The 23,153-nt window shown below is 48.2% G+C and overlaps 1 protein-coding gene and 1 pseudogene across 6 annotated transcripts; one reads left to right on the top strand and one right to left on the bottom strand.

Moving 5' to 3' along the window:
* Window positions 1-17: 17 nt before the first annotated feature.
* On the bottom strand, window positions 18-7,132 carry LOC472458 (zinc-alpha-2-glycoprotein-like; annotated as a pseudogene).
* An 807-nt stretch (window positions 7,133-7,939) lies between these two features.
* On the top strand, window positions 7,940-21,126 carry AZGP1 (alpha-2-glycoprotein 1, zinc-binding). Of its 6 annotated transcripts, none has more exons than XM_054656031.2 (7): window positions 7,940-8,077; window positions 9,376-9,461; window positions 10,025-10,082; window positions 11,727-11,917; window positions 15,857-16,117; window positions 19,423-19,698; window positions 20,567-21,126. In XM_054656031.2, the coding sequence occupies exons 4-7, from the start codon at window positions 11,842-11,844 to the stop codon at window positions 20,848-20,850; spliced, it is 897 nt and encodes a 298-aa protein (XP_054512006.1). In that variant the 5' UTR covers window positions 7,940-8,077; window positions 9,376-9,461; window positions 10,025-10,082; window positions 11,727-11,841; the 3' UTR covers window positions 20,851-21,126. The 6 variants fall into 6 exon arrangements, with proteins under 6 accessions (XP_054512006.1, XP_054512005.1, XP_054512007.1 ...); XM_054656030.2 differs by having other exon boundaries at window positions 7,955-8,077; window positions 10,025-10,094; XM_054656032.2 differs by lacking the exon at window positions 7,940-8,077 and adding an exon at window positions 8,752-8,832 and having other exon boundaries at window positions 10,025-10,094.
* The last annotated feature ends 2,027 nt before the right edge of the window (window positions 21,127-23,153 follow it).

Below are 23,153 nucleotides of genomic sequence, written 5' to 3'. Positions count from 1 at the left end.
GCAGCTACTGGGGCTGAGATCCCACATTGCCTCCAGCCCTTGCTTCCTACCTGGCCTCCCTGGGCACCACGAGGGGCTGGGCCAGGCTGCTGTGCTGCTCGTGGCAGGAGTAGGGGGCTGTGTCCTGCAGGGGCACATGCACCAACAATCAGGTCAGGTAAGTGCCGTTTCCACCGTGAAGAACATCTCCCCGTAACTCAGGCTCCTGCACCTCGCCGGCCCGAGTCCAGTGCACATCAATTTTCCCTGGGTAGAAGTCGTAGGCCAGGCACTTGAGTTTCTTCTTTTCTCCTGGGGCCTGGTGGCTGGTGACCACCACAGAGGGAGGATCTGTGGAGGGATAGAGTGTGACACTGCAGGCTTGAGGTCAACTTCTCCCGGCCCAGGTCTCTTCTCACCCCTACCCCTGGATGTCAGCAATCAGCAGAGCTCTAAGCTCTGTATCTGCCCGCCCCACTGCCCCCTGCCCTGGGACACTTTCCAGAAGATCAGGGAAGGCTGAAGCTTTCCCTGATCCTTCTCTGTTGGATCATGGAATGTCCTGGCTCCCCTCTCGCCCATTCTCCACCCCACTCATGTATTGACTCTGATAAGTTGTGAATGCTCTGTGCACTTTCCCATGTTTTCCCACATCTGAGTGGGCTTTGGAGTTCTGTCCCCCAATCTCAGTCCAGCTGCTTGGTTCAGCCCATGCCTCTATCCAGCAACCGCTTCCCTGCAGCACTGCACAATCCTGAGTCTCACTATGTCTGCAATCCAAGTCTCAGCTTGCAGCCATCGATTCCACTCACACTGGCTTGCTGTTGTCCTTCTGGGGCTGACATTTTACACACCTCCCTTCTCTCCACCACCCAGATGGGAGGCATCATTGTAGAGAGAAACAACGACGGCATTTGGAATCTGAAATCTGGAATTCAAGTCCTAGCTTTTCCTTTTTTTTTTATTTTTTTTGAGACTGAGTCTCGCACTATTGCCCAGGCTAAAGTGCAGTGGCGCGATCTTGGCTCATTGCAATCTAGTCCTCCTGGGTTCAAGCAATTTTCATGCCTCAGCCTCCCGAGAAGCTGGGATTACAGGCGCCTGCCACCACGCCAGGCTAATTTCTGTATTTTTGGTAGAGACGAGGTTTCATCATGTTGGCCAGGCTGGTCTCGAACTCCTAACCTCAAGTGATCCGCCCACCTTGGACTCACTCCCAAAGTGTTGGGATTACAGGCGTGAGCCAGCACGCCTGGCCACAGCTCTGCCTCTTACACACAGTGTTACCCTCACCTCTGTCACCTCCAGCTCCTCATCTCTCAATGGGTGATATTTAGGGAAGCCTACCAGTGAATCAGTGGCTTTCCTGGCCCATTCTGCCTGAAATTTTGATGTCCTCCTAGGAAAGGAATGAATCCTGGAAGTTGAAAACTGGGGTTCTACGTGACTTACATGGATAGAAGAGATTGGCCTAAGATGCTCTCTGAGCTCCCAGCCTGAGATCACCTTGGTTTTTCCCAGCTTAGCACTGGATAGCAGGAAGCAGTGAGTACCTTGCCGGTCCAGGATATTTTTGCTGTATTTCAGGTATTTCCGCAGAGTCGCAGGGCACTCCTCCTCCAGGTAAGCCTTGGCCCGCTGCACGTAGACTGGTTCTGCCTCCTACTTCTGCTTGGTGTTCTGGGCTTCCGGGACCAAGGGGACCCAGGCTGGGATTTCTTTGTTGAATTCAATGTAGTCCTTTCCATCATAGGCATACTTCCAGAATGCTCCAGTGCTTCTGTTATTCTGGATCTCACAACCAAACCTTTCCTGCAAGGCGTGAGACCCTGAAACCTCCCCTGACCCCACAGGAAGCCAGTCAGCCTAGTGCCAACTGAATAACTCTTAGTCCTGCACTCTTCACAACTCAATAGGAGGAAAGGCTTTTGCAATCTAAGCATGCAGTTCCGTAATCATGGCATATGATTTTATCTGGACGTACAGTTGACACAGAGTGGCAAAGACTATATGGATTGGCATTTCGGGCCAATTTGAGATGAAATATGCATTCCTCCCAGCCAGGGAAGTTAAGAGAGCTACAGGCTGTGGGCAGATTTCTGTCTCTTCTGTAGCATCTCTTTTTATTTGTTTGAACTTATGGGGAGTGTTTAGGAACCTGTCACAACCACACCAAAGTACATTTCCGAATTTGATAGAAATTATTTGTGATTCCATATGAGGAAAGGAAGGCTCTCCTTTTCTCTCAGTTCTAGGTGAAGTTCATATCATCACCTAAATCAACCTAATCTGTCTGACTATTTCTTTGTTTCTTTTTTTTTGAGACAGAGTCTTACTCTGTTGCCCAGGCTGGAGTGCAGTGTCATGATCTTGGCTCACTGCAACCTCCATCTCCCGGGTTCAAGCAATTCTCCTGCCTCAGTCTGCTGAGTAGCTGGAATTCCAGGTGCGCAACACCACGCGAGGCTAATTTTTGTATATTTAGTATAGGCGGGGTTTCGCCATGTTGGCCAGGCTGGTCTCGAACTCCTGACCTCAGGTGATCTGACTGCCTTGGTGTCCCAAAGTGCTGGGATTACAGATGCGAGCCGCTGCGCCTGGCCTGATCACTTCTTTCTTCCTTTCTGGTGTTTGATATCTTTATCCCAAATCTCTAAAGTCCCAACCTTCTTGCCCATTAGCAACAACTCTCAGAAATGGACCTCATAGGGCAGAGGACACAGCCTCTTCATTCTGATGATAAAAACAGGTGTTTACCTAGCACAGGTTGGTGCTGTTGGCATAGACTCTGACAGCTCTCAAGCTGTCCGGGCTCAAGTCCCAGGTCTCTTCCCGCCCCAACCTGGTGTGTTGTGTGAACTGGAGCCAGTCACCTCCTTGTGCCTTTATTTCCTCACCCCTGAAACAGCAGTGCCAAAAGCACGGTTTCAGGGGGTTATTCTGAGCATTATATATGCTCATAAATGGGCCTGGCACAAAGTAAGTGCTCAGTAAATGTCAGCTACTCTTATTTCCTAATACCCTGTGTTCATCTCTTCATCCTCCTTCCTCATAATTATCCACTTTGCCATTTCTATTCCTGTCCATCAAAGCTTCTCCCAGTGTCTTTCCTGATCACCTGTGTCCCCTCCTCTCCTATGGCTAACACACAGCCTGGGTCATTTTCCTTACCAAGACCTCCCATCCCTCATCCTTCAAACGTCTGCTTATCTCTTGCCTCCTTTTGGAAACCTTCAGATCCCATGTAGCACCTTGGGCATTTTTGTACTTAGAAGCCCATCTTTTGACACCCACTCCATGATAATTTAACACCAGCAGTTCACCAGGCCTGGGGTTGGCTGCCTTGGGGCTGGCAGTGTGGTTTAGGAGAAAGAATGCTGGGCCGGGGGCAGGGGGACCGTCTCTGCGCGGGCTCTGCCACCAGCTCCTCCGACCACAGGGCAGGTGGCCCTTCCTGGGTCTGCATCTTATGGTGAGGAGGAACTTTAGGGCTGCAGGGATCTCTAACAGCCTGTGGTTTTGAATCCAGCACTTCCTGAGCCCCCAGCATGGGCTATGGTGTGTGCTGGGTGCTTTTCTCTGTTGATTCCACAAATTTCAATTGAGCCAATATTGGCTGTACCCTGTCCTAGGTGATGGAGCTGCAAGGGAGATCAGGACAGACTGTGACATCCTTCATAGAACAGACATAGTTAAATATTACAGACTTGTTTGGAGGTAGGTCTCAGTGCTCCAATGTTTGCAGATTTCAACCAGATATTTTGGGAACGTTTCACTGTCAACAGCTAGGACTGGCAGAGCCACCAGGTGAGCCCAGGTCTGAGTGACTTTGAGAGTGGCTCACTCTCCAGGCAACCTCCCTGGACAGGGGTGAGTCTGATGCCTTCTCACGGGGGTATCAGCCTCCAATGGGTGGGGTGTGGAGGTGAGAGGTCAGAGGTGCCTAGATAGGAAGTGACTCTGCCATCACTTCCTGTGTGACCTGAGACCTGGGATGAGGATGGGGCAATCGATGGGGAAGGGGACAGCACTGTGCTGTGGGGTGGGTGGGATGCGGACATGTCTGTGTTTCTGCTGTGTCTCCTGTTCCTCCCCTGGGATTGGGACTATTTCCATCCTGCTGATCCCTTGCCACTCACACTTGGGGGGCTGCCTCTTGGGTTAGACCTTCCACCCCCGCGGTCTGTTGTTCACTGACCGTTACCGTCATTGTAATACTCCATGATGTTGTTCAGGGTCTCCATAAAGATGTCCTCCCTGGCCTTCTGAACTTGGCTCTGCTTCTCCCAGTCCTCTACTCCTTCCACATGTCTCCATGGTCCCAGGGGCTCAGCCTTCCTGTCTTCACTGTTGTAGTGGAAGAAGGCACGGCCATTGAGGAAGACAGTGCCCTGCAGCCTGTGGGTGCCTTTGCCAGACCTGGACAGCCCAGTGTAGAGATAGGTCAGAGAGTAATGACCTGCAAAAGAAAAGACTCTGAGGGCTGGGGTCCATGCAAGGGTGTCCCATTGTGGGGCTGCAGAGGGCCAGGAGGGGAGGCCTGGCCACTGGCCTCTTCCTCCCCAGCTCTCTCCTCTGCCATCAGCTTCACACCATTGGAGCCTCACTCAAGGAAACAGGCTCTACTTTCATGCTGGGGATGATATTTCAGAGACCATTCTGTTTCTTCACTACAGAGTTTAATCTGCTTGGCACAGAAGAAGATAACATTTCTCAGCCTCCTTATAGATAGATTGGAACCATGTGACTGAGTTTTGTCAAACAAGAATGTGAGTTGAAGTGACTGATGTCTTTCTTCTGGTCCAAGGCTCTACCACCTGGCTTGCCCCTACGGTCTCTTATCCCTTTCGTTGACTATGGAGGCCACAGGATGAAACAGAAGAGTCCCAAGATGCAAACAGCCTGGATCCCTGAGTCACCCTGCGGAGGAGAGGAACCTTGCCCAATCTGCATTGAACTTGACATGAGAAATAAACATTTCTAGTCTAACCGGACAAATACATATAGTTAGAAAGTGTAGGAAGGTGAATTTACTAGAAAACTCAAGAAGTGACCCAGAATGGATCAGCATAGGGTAAGGCTAGGATACCTCTCAGAATTCCTGGCATTGTATCTTGCAGTTTGGTACAAGATGGAAGCTGAGAGAGTGGGACATTTCCACAATTAGTTCCATAGTTAATTTAGAATATAATTTACACGAGTGTTAGTAATGTTGGAAGTCATATGGCAGATTTCTAATTTAAGTACTGAAGTCATTCTTGCTCATGAGTTTCTGAATGTGATTAGCCTTTAAATCAGACCTTGAGTAAAACAGATTACCCTCTACAATGTGGATGGGCCTCATCCAATCAGTGGAAGGCATCAAGAGAAAAGGCTGAGGTCCGCCAGAGAAGAAAGAATTCTGCCTCTAGACTACCCCTGGACTCAGGACCGCAACACCAACTCTTTGCTTGGTCTCTAGCCTGCTGGCTTGCTTTGCTGGTTTAGGACTTTTAGCCCTCAGAATTGTGTGAGCCACAAGAAATATTAAATAAAACTCCTCCCTTTCTCTGTTTTGTATATACATACACTTATATATGTATATTATACATATACACACATATTTAGTGTACATATGAATATACAATGTATATCATATATACATATGTGAGTGTTTATACAATGTATATTAGTTTTGTTTCTCTGGAGAACTCCGAATAATTCATATTTGGGTGCAGAATGGGATTAATATTATAAATGTGATTATTATAAAACTAACGTGAAACACCTTTTTTTTTAATTCCTTTTATTTAGATTTTTTTTCTTTTTTTCTTTTTTAATTATACTTTAAGTTTTAGGGTACATGTGCACATTGTGCAGGTTAGTTACATATGTATACATGTGCCATGCTGGTGTGCTGCACCCACTAACTCGTCATCTAGCATTAGGTATATCTCCCAATGCTATCCCTCCCCCCTCCCCCCTCCCCACCACAGTCCCCAGAGTGTGATATTCCCCTTCCTGTGTCCATGTGATCTCATTGTTCAATTCCCACCTATGAGTGAGAATATGCGGGAAACACCTATTTTGACAATTTGTAAATGTCATGAATTTTATTTTATTTTACTTATTTATTTATTTTTTTTGAGACAGAGTCTCGCTCTGTTGCCCAGGCTGGAGTGCAGTGGCGCGATCTCTGCTCACTGCAAGCTCCATCTCTCGGGTTCACACCATTCTCCTGCCTCAGCATCCCGAGTAGCTGAGACTACAGGCGCCCGCCATTACGCCCGGCTAATTTTTTGTATATTTAGTAGAGACGGGGTTTCACCGTGTTAGCCAGGATGGTCTCGATCTCCTGACCTCGTGATCCACCCACCTCGGCCTCCCAAAGTGCTGGGATTACAGGCGTGAGCCACCGCGCCCGGCATGAATTTTAAACTCACACAACTTGAGAAGCCATTCACTTCCATGTCTTTATCCTGCACATTCTCATGCCACAAACAGCCTCCTTCCCCTCTCCTATAAATGACTCTTGATCTCCCCAAGCTCCCACTGTCTTCTCTTCCGGCTACTCGCTTTCCAGACCCACTGCAGTGGTGTCTGAGTGTGGGGTGAGGGCACGGGTTTCCTTCTAGCACCATCCCTCCAGCCAACCTGCCTTCCCACTTTCCCCTTGGGGGCTGTTCTCTCTTTTCCTCAGCGTCAGGCAGGTGTACCCAGCCATCGGAAGGAGGGAAGGAACAGGAGCAGAAGCAGCTCCAGGCCTGTGGTTCCTGCTCCATCCTGGCTCTCCACCCCAAGCAGGTCGCTTGGTCTTTGGAGTCTTTGTTTTCACTGTAAACTAAGGGGTTTTAGATTCAGATTCCTGAAGGTCTTATTTTGGGTGAGGGCAGAGGCTCCCTGAATGCTCCTGGAAGTGTGTGAGCTGAGGGAGTTGACAGCCTTGGACACCTGTTCCTGCCATATGCCAGGGAATCCCAGCTGCATCCAGCCCTTCTCCCAGCCACATGTCCTGTTCCTCACCTCCTTCCAGTCCTCTCCAGCACCCATCCCTTGCTTTCTCCACTCACCATCTCGGGTCTCCTGGGGGACAGCAGGACCCACAAGCAGCAGCAGAGACAGCAGGACAGACACCATTCTTACCATTGTGTCTGCTTGGAAGGTTCTGGGCAGGAGGCACAGGTATTATCCTGGGTCCTGGGGCCATGCCCAGGGGAGGTGAATCTACAGGCCAATGGGAGTACCAGGCCGGGCTCCTCCCCTGACAGTAAGAAAGAAGTATGCACAAGCCAGGCTGGGCAGAGGTTGTGATCAGTGAGTCTACACATAGGATATGCAAATTCAGAGCTGAGACAGTTGATCTCTGGACTGAGGATTTGTGTGTGCCTGGGGCGGAAGGATGCCAGTGTGTGGGAGGTGTGTGTGATGGGTGGCAGGTGCCTGGGATGTGTCGCCCTTCCAGTCTATTATGACACCCTCTGGGGTCACTTGGGTGTTGTCAGACCACACTTCATCTCTGCCTTCTGGAAAAACTCTCAACATGTCCAAGACATGGACATGGGTAGACCCCCGCTGGGGTGGGACCCTCACTCTCCCACATCCGATCCTGCCAGAGCTGTCTGGAGGACATTCCCATTCACATCTCTCCCTCTTTCCTTTAGGTGCCTGTGGAATCCCAGCCTTCCATGATGGAAGCAGAAATAGCCGCATCCTCCTTTTGCAGCCTCCCTGGCAATAGAATGAGCAGGTGTGCACAGGGTTTATGCTCAGCAAGTCGAAGCTACCGCCTTGGATATCAGGTCAAGTGTTAGGGAAACAAAGAGGAGGGCACAGTGGACAATGTTTTCTGGTGGTCTTGGCAGGGGCTGCAACTGCCAGCTCCCGAGGCAGTGGGGCTGCAGTAGCTGCGGGGGACGTCTTGAGCTTCAGTCCCGCGGGATGTTGTAGGTCCCGTGCTGTGGCCTCTGCTGCCCCCTGCTGGCAGCTTCTGTATATTTACCGGGCCGGTTGCAGGTGTGATTTTGACTGTTGCGCTCCTCTGGAATTCTGAGCCTGGGTTCTCCATCCTTTCTGTGGATTCTGAGAGCTAACCAATAAATACGTTTATTTTCTGCTTAAGGTCAGAACTGCATTATGTTTCCAGTAACAAATACTCCTGGCGGATACAGAGATTGGTACAAGGATTGTTTCCAGGCAGTATTTACTCAGGGAAATGGAGGGCTGGGAAGCTGAGGTTGGTTCCTGGGCCAGATTGGGGCTGCGCAGTGAAAACACAAGAGTCTTGGGGGATTCTGACAGGCCTGGTGTGCAGTGATAACTTCAACAGTTGGCTGAGGTATCTGTTATAGTAGATTGGTGTAGGGACCAGCCCCACAGGGTCGGAGGGTTTTTCTCCCCGTGTGCAGAGACGAGAGAGTGTAGAAATAAAGACACAAGACAAAGAGATAAAAGAAAAGACAGCTGGGCCCCGGGGACCACTACCACCAAGACGTGGAGACCGGTAGTGGCCCCGAATGTCTGGCTGCGCTGTTATTTATTGGATACAAAGCAAAAGGGGCAGGGTAAAGAGTGTGAGTCATCTCCAATGATAGGTAAGGTCACGTGGGTCATGTGTCCACTGGACAGGGGGCCCTTCCCTGCCTGGCAGCCAAGGCAGAGAGAAAGAGGAAGAGAGAGAGACAGCTTATGCCATTATTTCTGCTTATCAGAGACTTAGTACTTTCACTAATTTGCTATTGTTATCTAAAAGGCAGAGCCAGGTGTACAGGATGGAACATGAAGGCGGACTAGGAGCGTGCACAGCATCACAGGGAGACGGTTAGGCCTCTGGATAACTGCGGGCGGGCCTGACTGATGTCAGGCCCTCCACAAGAGGTGGAGGAGTAGAGTCTTCTCTAAACTCCCCCAGGGAAAGGGAGACTCCCTTTCCCGGTCAGCTAAGTAGCGGGTGTTTTCCTTGACACTGAGGCTACCGCTAGACCACCGTCCGCTCGGCAAGGGGCGTCTTCCCAGACGCTGGCGTTACCGCTAGACCAAGGAGCCCTTCTGGTGGCCCTGTCTGGGCATAACAGAAGGCTCGCACTCTTGTCTTCTGGTCACTTCTCACTATGTCCCCTCAGCTCCTATCTCTGTATGGCCTGCTTTTTCTTAGGTTATGATTATGCAGCGAGGATTATTATAATATTGGAATAAATTATAATATTGGAGGATTATTATAGTATTATAATATTGGAATAATAAATTTGGAAAAAACTAATGATTAATGATATTGATATATAATCATATCTGTGATCTAGATCTAGTATAACTCTTGTTGTTTTATATATTTTATTATACTGGAACAACTCATGCCCTCGGTCTCTTGGCTTGGCACCTGGATGGCTTGCCGCCCACATCTCCCCCCTTTTTATTAACTAGGATCGCCATCGCCATCATTGCTTGTCGTTGACTTCGGATTTGTTTTCGGACTCCTTGGAGGCATCTGCAGGCTAAAAGGAGACAACGTAAGCATACCAATATTAATAATGTCAGTGACAACAATGATCCTCCAAGGGGTTTGATCTATTTAAAGGGATTAAGATCAGATAATTGTTTAGTTATGCCTTCAAAAATGTCTGAGCCAGGAACAGTGGATAAATGAGCTTGTGAATCCTCGAAAATTTGCTCTTTAAGTTTTGAAATATCCAAGGTTAAGTTATCATCCCAGGCTTTTAAATGTCTTGAGACATTTTCCCAGCTATGTTGATATTTATTATAAGCATAAGGCATTATGCAATAATCAGAAGTATTCCAATCACTCTGTAATTGCATACGGTGTTCCAAATTCATATCTCCCAGCCAGATTACACTTTGGCGGAGATCATTAATTTGATTAGCTAATTTTTGATCAATTTGAGCCTGAGAATTCCAAAGTCTGGAGGAGTTTTTCTGCCATGCTTCAACATATTGAACGGTTTGAACAGAATTGTGGATGGCAACTCCAGCAGTTGCTGCTGTTGCAGTAACCGCAATTAGTCCTGCAATGACGGCAATAAGAGTAAAAATAAGTCTCTTTGTTCTTTTGCAGATACCTTTAAGAACTTCATTGACTATGTGAATAGAGGGGGAAGACTCCCATGGACGATGTAAAGAAACTGGTATCCATACCCCCTCCCTAGCCCTTACCAACAGAGTACTTGTAGTGGGATTAAAAGTAGCATCAATGCACGTGAACAGCTTACAGTTATCACATTCTATAGTTTGTGTATTGGGAATGATAATTATATTTCCAACCAACAGCATGTAAGGGGGTTTGACATAGCTCCTGATGGGTATCACCCGTTCAGATATGAGGGTGATGTTGAATGTGGGTGTTTTGGTATTAGTGTGAAGGAGTTGATAGGTAGTGTTCCATATCCTTATTCCTGTCATAGCTGCAGCTAATTTTCATAGTTGAGGATGTTCTGGGGTAACAAAGGGATGAATCATTTTTGGTTTAGGAGGAGTAATGCCTGCGTCCATCCATTTAAATAGGTAAGGGGACACCCATTGTCTCAGCCTGTATGACTGCCATCCATCCTCTACATAATCTAACAAATAATTAAACTCTGAGCATGAGGTATTTTTGCTGGAGCAATCTTGCCAATAATGCCCTTTTGGAGCCCAATCAATAACAATACCCGTGGCTAGACTTTGGAGCACAACGGCCTTAGGAGCATTACAATTATTCCATAAAATTGAAGTCACTATAAAAGGTCCCTTTGTAGGTTTCTTTAACCAAAAGAGAGGCCGGGCACAGTTGCTCACACCTGTAAACCCAGCACTTTGGGAGACCGAGGCGGGCAGATCACGAGGTTAGGAGTTCAAAACCAGCTTGGCCAACATGGTGAAACCCCTGCCTCAGCTTCCCGAGTGCTGGGATTATAGGCATGTGCCACCACGCGCAGCTAATTCTTGTATTTTTTCAGTAGAGACGAGGTTTCATCATGTTGCCCAGGCTGGTCTCGAGTACCTGACCTCAACCTGAGGTGATCCAACCACCTCAGCCTCCCAAAGTGCTGGGATTACAAGCATGAGTCACCGCACCCGGGCCCCAGTCACTTTAGAATAGCATGTTGCTTTGTATTCGGAGGGGCTCTCTGCAAATAGCCCATCAACACTGAGCGTGCCTGGAAAGACCTGGTTTTCAAATAACTGGCTTCGTCTGTGTAAAACGAGTCTTGTTGTATGCATTAAAAATTATCTTGGCTGGGCGTGGTGGCTCACGCCTTTAATCCCAGCATTTTGGGAGGCTCGTTCTGTTGCCAGGGAGGCTGCAAAAGGAGGATGCGGCTATTTCTGCTTCCATCATGGAAGGCTGGGATTCCACAGGCACAGAAAGGAAGGAGGGAGAGATGGGAATGTGACTGTCCTCCAGACACAGCCTCTGGCAGGATCGGATGTGGGAGAGTGAGGGTCCCACCCCAGCTGGGGTCTACCCAGGTCCATGTCTTGGACATGTTGAGAGTTTTTCCGGAAGGCAGGGATACAGTGTGGTCCAAAAACACACAAATGCCCCTACTGGCCCAGGGGTTGTCACAATAGACTGGAAGGGTGACACATCCCAGGCGCTTGCCACCCATCACACGCACCTCCTACCCACTGGCATCCTTCCACCCCAGGCACACACAAAGCCTCAGTCCAGAGATCAACTCTGGACTCAGCTCTGAATTTGCATATCCTGTGTGTAGATTCATTCTTCATAACCTCTGCCCAGCCTAGCTTGTGTATCATTTTTTTTTCTCTATTAGGGGAGGAGCCCGTCCTGGCACTCCCATTGGCCTGTAGATTCACCTCCCCTGGGCAGGGCCCCAGGACCCAGGATAATATCTGTGCCTCCTGCCCAGAACCCTCCAAGCAGACACAATGGTAAGAATGGTGCCTGTCCTGCTGTCTCTGCTGCTGCTTCTGGGTCCTGCTGTCCCCCAGGAGAACCAAGATGGTGAGTGGGGAAAGCAAGGGATGGGTGCTGGAGAGGACTGGAAGGAGGTGAGGAACAGGACATGTGGCTGGGAGACAGGCTGGATGCAGCTGGGATACCCTGGCATACGGCAGGAATGGGTGCCCAAGGCTGTCAACTCCCTCAGCTCACACACTTCCAGGAGCATTCAGGGAGCCTCTGCCCTCACCCAAAATAAGACCTTCAGGAATCTGAATCTAAAACCCCTAGTTTACAGTGAAAACAAAGACTCCAAAGACCAAGCGACCTGCTTGGGGTAGACAGCCAGGACGGAGTAGGAACCATATGCCCGGAGCTGCTTCTGCTCCTGTTCCTTCCCTCCTTCCGATGGCTGGGTACACCTGCCTGACGCTGAGGAAAAGAGAGAGCAGCCCCAAGGGGAAAGTGGAAAGGCAGGTTGGCTGGAGGGATGGTGCTAGAAGGAAACCCATGCCCAAATCCCACACTCAGACACCACTGCAGTGGGTCTGGAAGGCGAGTGGTTGGAAGAGAAGAGAGTGGGAGCTCCGGGAGATCAAGAGTCACTCCTAGGATAAGGGAAGGAGGCTGTTTGTGGCATTAGAATGTGCAGGATAAAGACATGGAAGCGAATGGCTTCTCAGTTGTGTGAGTTTAAAATTCATGACATTTACAAATTATCAGAAAAGGTGTTATATGTTCGTTATATAACAATCACTTTGGAATGTTAATCCGATTCTGTGCCAAAATCTGAATTACTCAGGGTTCTCCAGAGAAACAGAACTAATAGGTGGTACATATATACATATATATGTACGTACACATACTTACATACACTGTATACACATGGATACACACACACATAGGAAGAGATTTACATATATGTATACAAAAGAGAGAGAGAGTAGAGATTTATTTTAAGAAATTGACTCACACTATTGGGAGGAGTAACAAGTCCTAAATCTTCAGAGCCGGCCAGCAGGCTGGAGACCCAGGGAAGAGTTGATGTCTTAGTCTTGATTCCAAGGGCAGACTGTAGGCAGAATTCTTTCCTCTTTAGGGGACATCTGAGGCTTTTTCTCTTAAGGCCTTCAACTGATTGGATGAAGCCCACCACTATGGAGAATAATCCACTTTACTCAAGGTCTACTGATTTTTTTGTAAATTAAAAAAAATTGTGGGTGCATAGTATGTGTATATATTTATGGGGTACATGAGAGGTTTTGATTCAGGCATGCAATGTGAAATAATCACATCATCAAAAATGAGGTATCCATCCCTTCAAGCTTTTATCGTTTGTGTTACAGACAATCCAATTATACTTTTTTGGTTATTTTAGTTTTTAAAAGTATTTGATTATTTATTTATTTATTTATTTTTGAGACAGAGTCTCACTCTGTCACCCAGGCAGGAGTGCAGTGGCATGATCTCAGCTCACTGCAACCTCCGCCTCCCAGGTTCAAGCAATTTTCCTGCCTCAGTCTCCTGAGTAGCTAGGACTACAGGCACCTGCCACCACACCTGGCTAATTTTTTTGTATTTTTAGTAGAGACGGGTTTCATCATGTTGGCCAGGCTAGTCTTGATATCCTGACCTCGTGATCTGCCCGCCTTGGTCTCCCAAAGTGCTGGGATTACAGGTGTCAGCAACTGCGCCTGGCCTCTCTTTTGGTTATTTAAAAGTGTACAGTTAAATTATGATTATTATTATTATTTTTGAGATGGATTCTTGTTCTGTCACCCAGGCTGGAGTGCAGTGGCGTGATCTTGGCTTACTGCAAAGCTCCACCTGTTGGGTTCAAGCAATTATCTTGCCTCGGGTGTACACTGCCACACACGGCTAACTTATGTATTTTTAATAGAGATAGGGTTTCACCATGTTGGCTAGACTGGTCTTGACCTCTTGACCTCAAGTGATCCACCCACTTCAGCCTCCCAAAGTGCTGGAATTACAGGCACGAGCCACCACACCTGGCCCCAGTTAAATTATTATTGACTATAGTCACCCTGTTGTGCTATCAAATAGTAGGTCTTATTCATTCTTCTTCTTTTTTTTTTTTTTTTGTGACAGAGTTGCCCAGGCTGGAATGCAGTGGTACAATCTTGGCTCACTGCAACCTCTGCCTCCCGGGCTTAAGCAATTCTCCTGCCTCAGCCTTCTGAGCCGCTGGGACTACAGGTGTGTGCCACCACGCCCGGCTAATTTATGTATTTTTAGTAGAGATGGGGTTTCACCATGTTGGCCAGGCTGGTTTCGAACTCCTGACCTCAAGTGACCCACCTGCCTCAGCTTCCCAAATTACAGGCATGAGCCACCACACCTGGCCCCAGTTAAATTATTATTCACTGGAGTCACTTTGTTGTGCTATCAAATAGTTTTCTAACTATTTTTTTTGTACCCATTAACCACCCTCCCAATTTTCCCCCAACCCTGCCACTACCCTTCCCAGCCTTTGGTAACCATCCTTCTACTCTCTATGTCCATGAATTCAATTGTAGGGTCTACTGATTTAAAGGCTAATCACATTTAGACACTCAGGAGCAAGAATAATTTTAGTAATTGAACTAGGATTCTGCCATATGACCTCCAACATCATTAGCACCTGTGTAAATTGTATCATAAAATAATTATGGAACTATTATGGAAATGTCCCTCTCTCCCAGATCCCACCTTGTACCAAAATGCAAGGTACAACCCCGGGAATTCTGAGCTCCATCCTAGTCTTACCCTGTGCTAATTCAGTCTGGGTCATTTCTTGAATTTTCTGGTAAATTCTCCTTTCTACCCTTTCTAACTATATGTATTTGTCAGGTTAAGCTAGAAATGTTAATTTTTCTTTTTTTTTTTTTTTTTGAGACGGAGCCTTGCTTTGTCACCTAGGCTGAAGTGCAGTGGCATGATCTCAGCTCACTGCAAGCTCCGCCTCCCGGGTTCATGCCATTCTCCTGCCTCAGCCTCCTGAGTAGCTGGGACTACAGGCGCCCGTCACCATGCTTGGCTAATTTTTTGAATTTTTAGTAGAGACGGGGTTTCACCATGTTAGCCAGGATGGTCTCGATCTCCTGACCTCGTGATCCACCCGCCTCGGCCCCCTAAAGTGCTGGGATTACAGGCGTGAGCCACTGAGCCCGGACGAAATGTTAATTTGTTTTTTTTGAGACGGAGTCTCACTCTGTCATCCAAGCTGGAGTGCAGTGGCATGATCTTGGCTTGTTGCAACCTCTGCCTCTCTGGTTCAAGTGATTTTCCTGCCTCAGCCTCCAGCATGACTGGGATTACAGGCCCGCACCACCATGCCCAGCTAATTTTTGTATTTTTTAATAGAGATGGGGTTTCACCATGTTGGCCAGGCTGGTCTTCAACTCCTGATCTCAAGTAATCTGCCTGCCTTGGCCTCCCAAAGTCCTGGGATTACAGGCATGAGCCACGGAGCCCAGCCTAGAAATGTTAATTTCTAACGCATGTCAGATTCCATGCACACTGGGCAAGGTTCCATTCCTCCATGGGGTGACTCAGGGATCCAGGCCAATTGCATATTGAGACTCTTTCATATTATCCTGTGGCCTTCAAAGTCGTCACCTCTAGGGATGAGAAACAAAAGGGACAAGCCAGCTGGTAGGGTCTTGGACAAGAAGAAAGACATCACTTCTGCTCACATTCTCTTTTGACAAAACTCAGTCACATGGTCCCAATATATCTTCGACGTGGATGAGTAATGTTATCTTCTTATGTGTCAAGCAGAGGAAATAATGTAGTGAAGACACAGGATGGTCTCTGAAATATCATCCCAGGCATGAAAGTAGAGCATATTCACTTGAGTGAGCCTCCAGTGGTGTGAAGTTGATGGCAGGAGAAAGAGCTGGGGAAGAAAAGGCCAGTGGCAGGTCTCCCCTCCTAGCCCTATGCAGCCCCACAGTGGGACCCTTGCATGGACCTCAACCATCAGAATCTTTTCTTTTGCAGGTCGTTACTCTCTGACCTATATCTACACTGGGCTGTCCAAGCATGTTGAAGACGTCCCCGCGTTTCAGGCCCTTGGCTCACTCAATGACCTCCAGTTCTTTAGATACAACAGTAAAGACAGGAAGTCTCAGCCCATGGGACTCTGGAGACAGGTGGAAGGAATGGAGGATTGGAAGCAGGACAGCCAACTTCAGAAGGCCAGGGAGGACATCTTTATGGAGACCCTGAAAGACATCGTGGAGTATTACAATGACAGTAATGGTCAGTGAATAACAGACCACAGGGGTGGAAGGTCTAACCCAAGAGGCAGCCCCCCAAGTGTGAGTGGCAAGGGATCAGCAGGATGGAAATAGTCCCAATCCCAGGGGAAGAACAGGAGACACAGCAGAAACACAGACATGTCCGCATCCCACCCACCCCACAGCACAGGTGCTCCCCGCTTCCCCATCAATTGCCCCATCCTCATCCCAGGCCTCAAGTCACACAGGAAGTGATGGCAGAGTCACTTCCTATCCAGGCACCTCTGACCTCTCACCTCCACACCCCACCCATCGGAGGCTGATACCCCCGTGAGAAGGCATCAGACTCACCCCTGTCCAGGGAGGTTGCCTGGAGAGTGAGCCACTCTCAAAGTCACTCAGACCTGGGCTCACTTGGTGGTTCTGCCAGTCCTAGCTGTTGACAGTGAAACGTTCCCAAAATATCTGGTCGAAATCTGCAAACATTGGAGCACTGAGACCTACCTCCAAACAAGTCTGTAATATTTAACTGTGTCTGTTCTATGAAGGATGTCACAGTCTGTCCTGATCTCCCTTGCAGCTCCATCACCTAGCACAGGGTACAGTCAATATTGGCTCAATTGAAATTTGTGGAATCCACAGAGAAAAGCACCCGGCACACACCGTAGCCCATGCTGGGGGCTCAGGAAGTGCTGGATTCAAAACCGTGGGCTGTTAGAGTTCCTTGGAGCCCTAAAGTTCCTCCTTACCATACGATGCAGACCCAGGAAGGGCCACCTGCGCTATGGTCAGAGGAGCTGGTGGCAGAGCCCGTGCAGAGATGGTCCCTGTGCCCCCGGCCCAGTGCTCTTTCTCCTAAACCACACTGCCAGCCCCAAGGCAGCCAACCTCAGGTCTGGTGAACTGCTGGTGTTAAATTATCATAGAGTGGGTGTCAAAAGATGGGCTACTAAGTACAAAAATGCCCAAGGTGCTACATGGGATCTGAAGATTTTCAAAAGGAGGCAAGAAAGAGATAGGCAGACGTTTCAAGGATGTGGGGTGGGGGAGGTCTTGGTAAGGAAAATGGCCCAGGCTGTGTGTCAGCAATAGGAGAGGAGGGGGCACAGGTGATCAGAAAAGACACTGGGGGAAGCATTGATGGACAGGAATAGAAATGGCAAAGTGGATAATTAAGAGGAAGGAGGATGAGGAGATGAACACAGGGTGTTAGAAAATAATAGTAGGCAGGGCTTGGTGGCTCACTCTTGTAATCCCAGCACTTTGGGAGGCTGAGGCAGGCAGATCACCTAAGGTCAGGAGTTCGAGACCAGCCCCGCCAACATGGTGAAACCCTGTCTCTACTAATAATACAAAAATAGCCTGGCATGGTGGCACACGTCTGTGGTCCCAGCTACTCAGGAGGCTGAGGCAGGAGAATTGCTTGAACCTGGGAGGCAGAGGTTACAGTGAGCCAAAATCTTACCATTGCACTACAGCCTGGGTGACAAGAGTGAAACGTTGTCTAAAAACAAAAAACAAAAAACAAAAAAAGGAAATAATAGTAGCTGACATTTACTGAGCACTTACTTTGTGCCAGGCCCATCTATGAGCATATATAATGCTCAGAATAGCCCCCTAAAACAGTGCTCTTGGCATTGCCATTTCAGAGGTGAGGAAATAGAGGCACAGGGAGTTGAGTGGCTCCAGTTCAGGCAACACACCAGGTGGGGGTGGGGGGCTGGGGAGAGACCTGGGACGTGAGCCCAGACAGCTTGAGAGCTTTCAGAGTCTATGCCAACAGCACCAACCAGTGCTGGGTAAACACCTGCTTTTATCATCAGAACAAAGAGGCTGTGTCCCCTGCCCTATGAGGTCCATTTCTGAGAGTTGTGGCTAATGGGCAAGAAGGTTGGGGCTTTAGAGATTTGGGATAAAGATATCAAACACCAGAAAGGTAGAAAGAAGTGATCAGATTAGGGTTACTTAGGTGATGATATGAACTCTTCCTAGAACTGAGAGAAAAGGAGAGCCTTCCTTTACTCATATGAAATCACAAATAATTTCTATCCAATTTGGAAGTACACTTTGGTGTAGTTGTGACAGCTTCCTCAGGACTCAGCATAAATTCAAACAAATAATTGTCCTTAGAAGAGATGCTATAGAAGAGATAGAAATATATTCATATTCTGTAGCTTTTTTTTTTGAGATGGAGTTTTGCTCTTGTCACCCAAGCTGGAGTGCAGTGATGCAATCTCGGCTCACTGCAAACTTTGCCTCCTGGGTTCAAGGGATTCTCCTGCCTCAGCCTCCCGATAACTGGGACTACAGGCTACAGGCATGTGTCACTACTCCTGGTTAATTTTTTTTTTTTTTAAGACTGAGTCTTGCTCTGTCTTTCAGGCTGATGTACAATGGCTCCATCTCGGCTCACTACAACTTCTGTCCCCCAGGTTCAAGCGATTCTCCTGCCTCAGCCTCATGAGTAGCTGGGATTACAGGCATGTGCCAGCACACCCAGCAAATTTTTGTATTTTTAGTAGAGATGAGGTCTTACCATGTTGGCCAGGCTGGTCTCAAACTCCTGACCTCAGGTGATCCTTTGGCCTCAGCCTCCCTAACTGCTGGGATTACAGGCATGAGCCACTGCGCCCAGCCTAATTTTATATTTTTGGTAGAGATGGGGTTTCACCATATTGGCCAGGCCGGTCTCGAACTCATGACCTAAGGTGATCCATCCTCCTCAGCCTCTCAAAGTGCTGGGATTACAAGTGTGAGCCACTGGGCCCGGTGTTTTTTTTTTTTTTTTTTTTTTTGAGATAGGGTCTCACTCTGTCACCCAGGCTGAAATGCAGTAGTGTGATTTTGGCTCATTGCAGCCTTGACTTCCCAGGCTGAAGTGATCCTCCCACCTCAGCCTCCTGAGTAGCTGGGGCTACAGGCATGCACCACCATGCTGCGCTAATTTTTATATTTTTTGTAGTGGTGGGATTTCGCCATATCACCCTGGCTGGTCTGGAACCCCTGGGCTCAAGCGATCCACTCGCTTCAGCTTCTCAAAGTGCTGGGATTACAGGCATGAGCCACAGCGCCCAGGCTGTAGCTCTCTTAAGGAGGAACATATCTCATCTGAGACAAACCTGAAATGCCAAACCAAACTGAGTTAGCCCCTCTCTGTCTGTTGTATATATTGGAATAATAACCTATTTGTCTTGATAAAGGGATTGCATGCTTGAATTGCAAAAACCTTTATTTCTTTTGGGTTGCCCAATGTGCAAGACTAAGAGTTATTTTGATAAATTTTGCACCAGGCTGACTGTCTCTCTGTGGGGTCGGGGGAGTTTTCAGGTTCTCACGTATTGCAGGGAAGGTTTGGTTGTGAGATCGAGAATAACAGAAGCAGCGGAGCATTCTGGAAATATTACTATGATGGAAAGGACTACATTGAATTCAACAAAGAAATCCCAGCCTGGGTCCCCTTCGACCCAGCAGCCCAGATTACCAAGCAGAAGTGGGAGGCAGAACCAGTCTACGTGCAGCGGGCCAAGGCTTACCTGGAGGAGGAGTGCCCTGCGACTCTGCGGAAATACCTGAAATACAGCAAAAATATCCTGGACCGGCAAGGTATTCACTGCTTCCTGCTCCCCAGTACTGAGCCCAGAATAAAAGATGATCTCAGGCTAGGAGCTCAGGCAACATCTTAGTCCGGTCTCATCTGTTCCTGGATGTCCCTCAGACCCCCAGCTTTCATCTTTTAGGATTTATTCCTTCCCTGGGATGATATAATTTGTGGTCCAAAAAGAACATCATCAAAATTTCAGGCAGAATGGGCCAGGAAGGCCATTCTTTCTTGATGAGTGTCCCCAGATCATCTCCAATTAACAGACAAGGAGCTTGAGGTTAGGGAGGTGAGGGTAACACTGTCTGTAAGAGGCAGAGCTGGGACTCAAATTCCAGATTTCAGATTCCAAATCCCATCGTTTTTTATCTCTACAATGATGCCTCCCATCTGGGTGGTGGAGAGAAGGGAGGTGTGTAAAATGTCAGCCCCAGAAGGGCAAGAGCGAGCCAGTGTGAGCGGAATTGATGGCTGCAAGCTGAGACTTGGATTGGAGACGTAGTGAGACTCAGGATTGTGCAGTGCTGCAGGGAAGCCGTTGCTGGATAGAGGCATGGGCTGAACTAAGCAGCTGGACTGAGACTGGGGGACAGAACTCCAAAGCCCACTGAGATGTGGGAAAACATGGAGAAGCACACGGAGCATTCACAACTTATTGCCGTCAGAGTCAATACATGGGTGAGGTGGGGATTGGGCAAGAGGGAAAGCGTCAGCCTTCCCTGATATTCTGGAAAGTCTCCCGGGGCTGGGGGTGGGCAGGTACAGAGCTTCGAGCTCTGCTGATCGCTGACATCCAGGGGTGGGGGTGGGAAGAGACCTGGGCCGGGAGAAGTCCACCTCAAGCCTGCAGTGTCACACTCTATCCCTCCACAGATCCTCCCTCTGTGGTGGTCACCAGCCACCAGGCCCCAGGAGAAAAGAAGAAACTCAAGTGCCTGGCCTACGACTTCTACCCAGGGAAAATTGATGTGCACTGGACTCGGGCCGGCGAGGTGCAGGAGCCTGAGTTACGGGGAGATGTTCTTCACAATGGAAATGGCACTTACCAGTCCTGGGTGGTGGTGGCAGTGCCCCCGCAGGACACAGCCCCCTACTCCTGCCACGTGCAGCACAGCAGCCTGGCCCAGCCCCTCGTGGTGCCCTGGGAGGCCAGGTAGGAAGCAAGGGTTGGAGGCACTGTGGGATTTCAGCCCCAGTAGCTGCCCTTCCTGCCTGATGTGGGAGCTGAACCACAGAAATCACAGTCAATGGATCCATAAGGCCTGAGGAGCAGTGTGGGGGGACAGAGAGGAGGTGGATTTGGAGACCGAAGACTGGGATGCCTGTCTTGAGTAGACTTGGACCCAAAAAATCATCTCACCTTGAGCCCACCCCTACCCCATTGTTTAATCTGTAGAAGCTAATAAATAATCATCCCTCCTTGCCTAGCATAACAGAGAATCCTTTTTTTAACGGTGATGCGCTGTAGAAATGTGACTAGATTTTCTCATTGGTTCTGCCCTCAAGCACTGAATTCATCTGAAACTCTTGGTTTCCCCTGGAGGCCATGGTTCCTGGGCACCTTGACCTGGGCAATCCCAAGTGTGGCCTGAACCCCCTTTCCCTTGGGGATTGTTCAGGTGTCCCTAGACGCCTTGTGGTATTGTACCTAATACCCATGAAGGGAGAGGATGATATTACTTGCCAGTGTACACTCCCCTGTGATATTGTTCATAATGTCCAGAGTGAAGAAAGATGATATTGCTCCCAATATCACAGAAGGTGTACACCCCCCCTTGATAGTGTTCCTAATACCCAGTTGGGGAGGGGAGAATATCTCTCCCAATATACAAGGGGTGTTTAAACTCTCTGTGATATTGTTCCTAATATTCAGGGGGGACAAGGATGATATTACCCAAATATTGCAGGGGTTGTACACCCCCCCTTTGATATTGTTCCTAATATCCAGGGGTGGAGAGGATGATATTACTCCCAATATTGCAGGGGTCTACATCCTCCCCCCATGACATTGTTCTTAATAACCAAAAGGTGAGAAGCTGACATTACTCCCAATACCACAGGGGGTGTACACCCCCTATGAGATATTGTTCTTAATATCCAGGAGGGGAGAAAATGATATTACTCTCAATAGCGCAGGGAATTTACATCCCCCGTCGTAATCTTGTTCTTAATATTCAGGAAGGGAGAGGATGATACGACTCCCAGTATCGCAGGGGGTGTGCACCCCCCCGTGATTTTTTTGCTAATATCCAGGGTGGGAGTGGATAATATGCAGGAAGTGTACAGGTCTCTGTGATATTTTTCCTAATATCCAGGGGGGAGAGGAAGATATTACTTTTAATAGTGTACGGGGGGTGTACACCCCCCTGTGATAGTGTTCCTAACATCTTGGGAGGGAGAGGATGATATTACTCCCAATATCGCCGGGGGTGAAAACTTTTTTTTGATATTTTTCCTAATATCCAGGGGTGGAGATGATGAAATTACTCCCAATATCACAGAAGGTGTACACTCCTTTTGTCATATTGTTCCTGATATCCAGGGTGGGAGAGGATGATATTACTTCTAATATCACAGGAAGTGCATACACCCTTGTGATATTGTTCCTAACATCCAAAGGAAGAGAGAATAGTATTACTTCCAATATCGCAGGGGGTGTACAGCCCCCCTTGTGATATTGTTCCTAATATCCAAGACGGAGAAATTTCTATTATTCTCAATATCACAAAGGATGTACACCACCACCGTAATATTGTTTGTAATTTCCAGGGAGGGGAGAGGATAATATTACTCCCAATATCGCAAGGGTTGTACACCCCTCTGTGATATTTTTCATAATATTTAGGGGTGAAGAGGATGATATAAATGCAAATATCACAGGGGGTGGTCACTGTCTTGTGATATTGTTCGAAATATCCAAGAGGGGAGAGGATGAAATTACTCCCAGTATCTCAGCGGGGGTACACCCCTCTGTGACATTCCTTGTAGTATTCAGGGGAAGAGAGGATAATATTACTCCCAATGTCGCTTTGGGTATTCATTCCCCTGTGATATTGTTTGTAATATCCAGGAAAGGAGATGATGACATTACTTTTAAAATCTAAGGGGTGTACACACCTCTGTGATATGGTTCATAATATCCAGGGGAAGAGAGGATAATATTACTCCCAATATCACAGGGGGTGTACACCCGCCTGTAATATTGTTCGTAATATTCAGGGTGGGAGAGGATGAAATTACTCCCAATATCGCAGTGGGTGTGTACCCCACTGTGATATTGTTTGTAGTATCCAGTCAAGGGGAGGATGATATTACTCCCAATACCGCAGGAGATGTACACTCCTCTGTGATATTGTTCGCAGTATCCAGAGGGGGAGTGGGTAATATTATTCCCAATATCGCAGTAGGTGTACACTTCCCTGTGATATTGTCTGTAATACCCAGGGAAAAAAGAACGATA

This window comes from Pan troglodytes, chromosome 6 (assembly GCF_028858775.2).
Source record: "Pan troglodytes isolate AG18354 chromosome 6, NHGRI_mPanTro3-v2.0_pri, whole genome shotgun sequence".
Classification (NCBI taxonomy): domain Eukaryota; kingdom Metazoa; phylum Chordata; class Mammalia; order Primates; family Hominidae; genus Pan; species Pan troglodytes.
The sequence above is the reverse complement of the archived record's forward strand: the minus strand, read 5'-3'. Positions and strand labels throughout refer to the sequence as shown.

Excerpts from the sequence above, each read along its gene's own strand:
- AZGP1 (XM_054656031.2), top strand. The coding sequence starts at position 11,842 with ATGGTAAGAATGGTGCCTGTCCTGCTGTCTCTGCTGCTGCTTCTGGGT. Across the intron at positions 11,918-15,856 it reads CCCCCAGGAGAACCAAGATG|GTCGTTACTCTCTGACCTAT; the intron begins GTGAGTGGGGAA and ends TTTCTTTTGCAG. Across the intron at positions 19,699-20,566 it reads AAATATCCTGGACCGGCAAG|ATCCTCCCTCTGTGGTGGTC; the intron begins GTATTCACTGCT and ends ATCCCTCCACAG.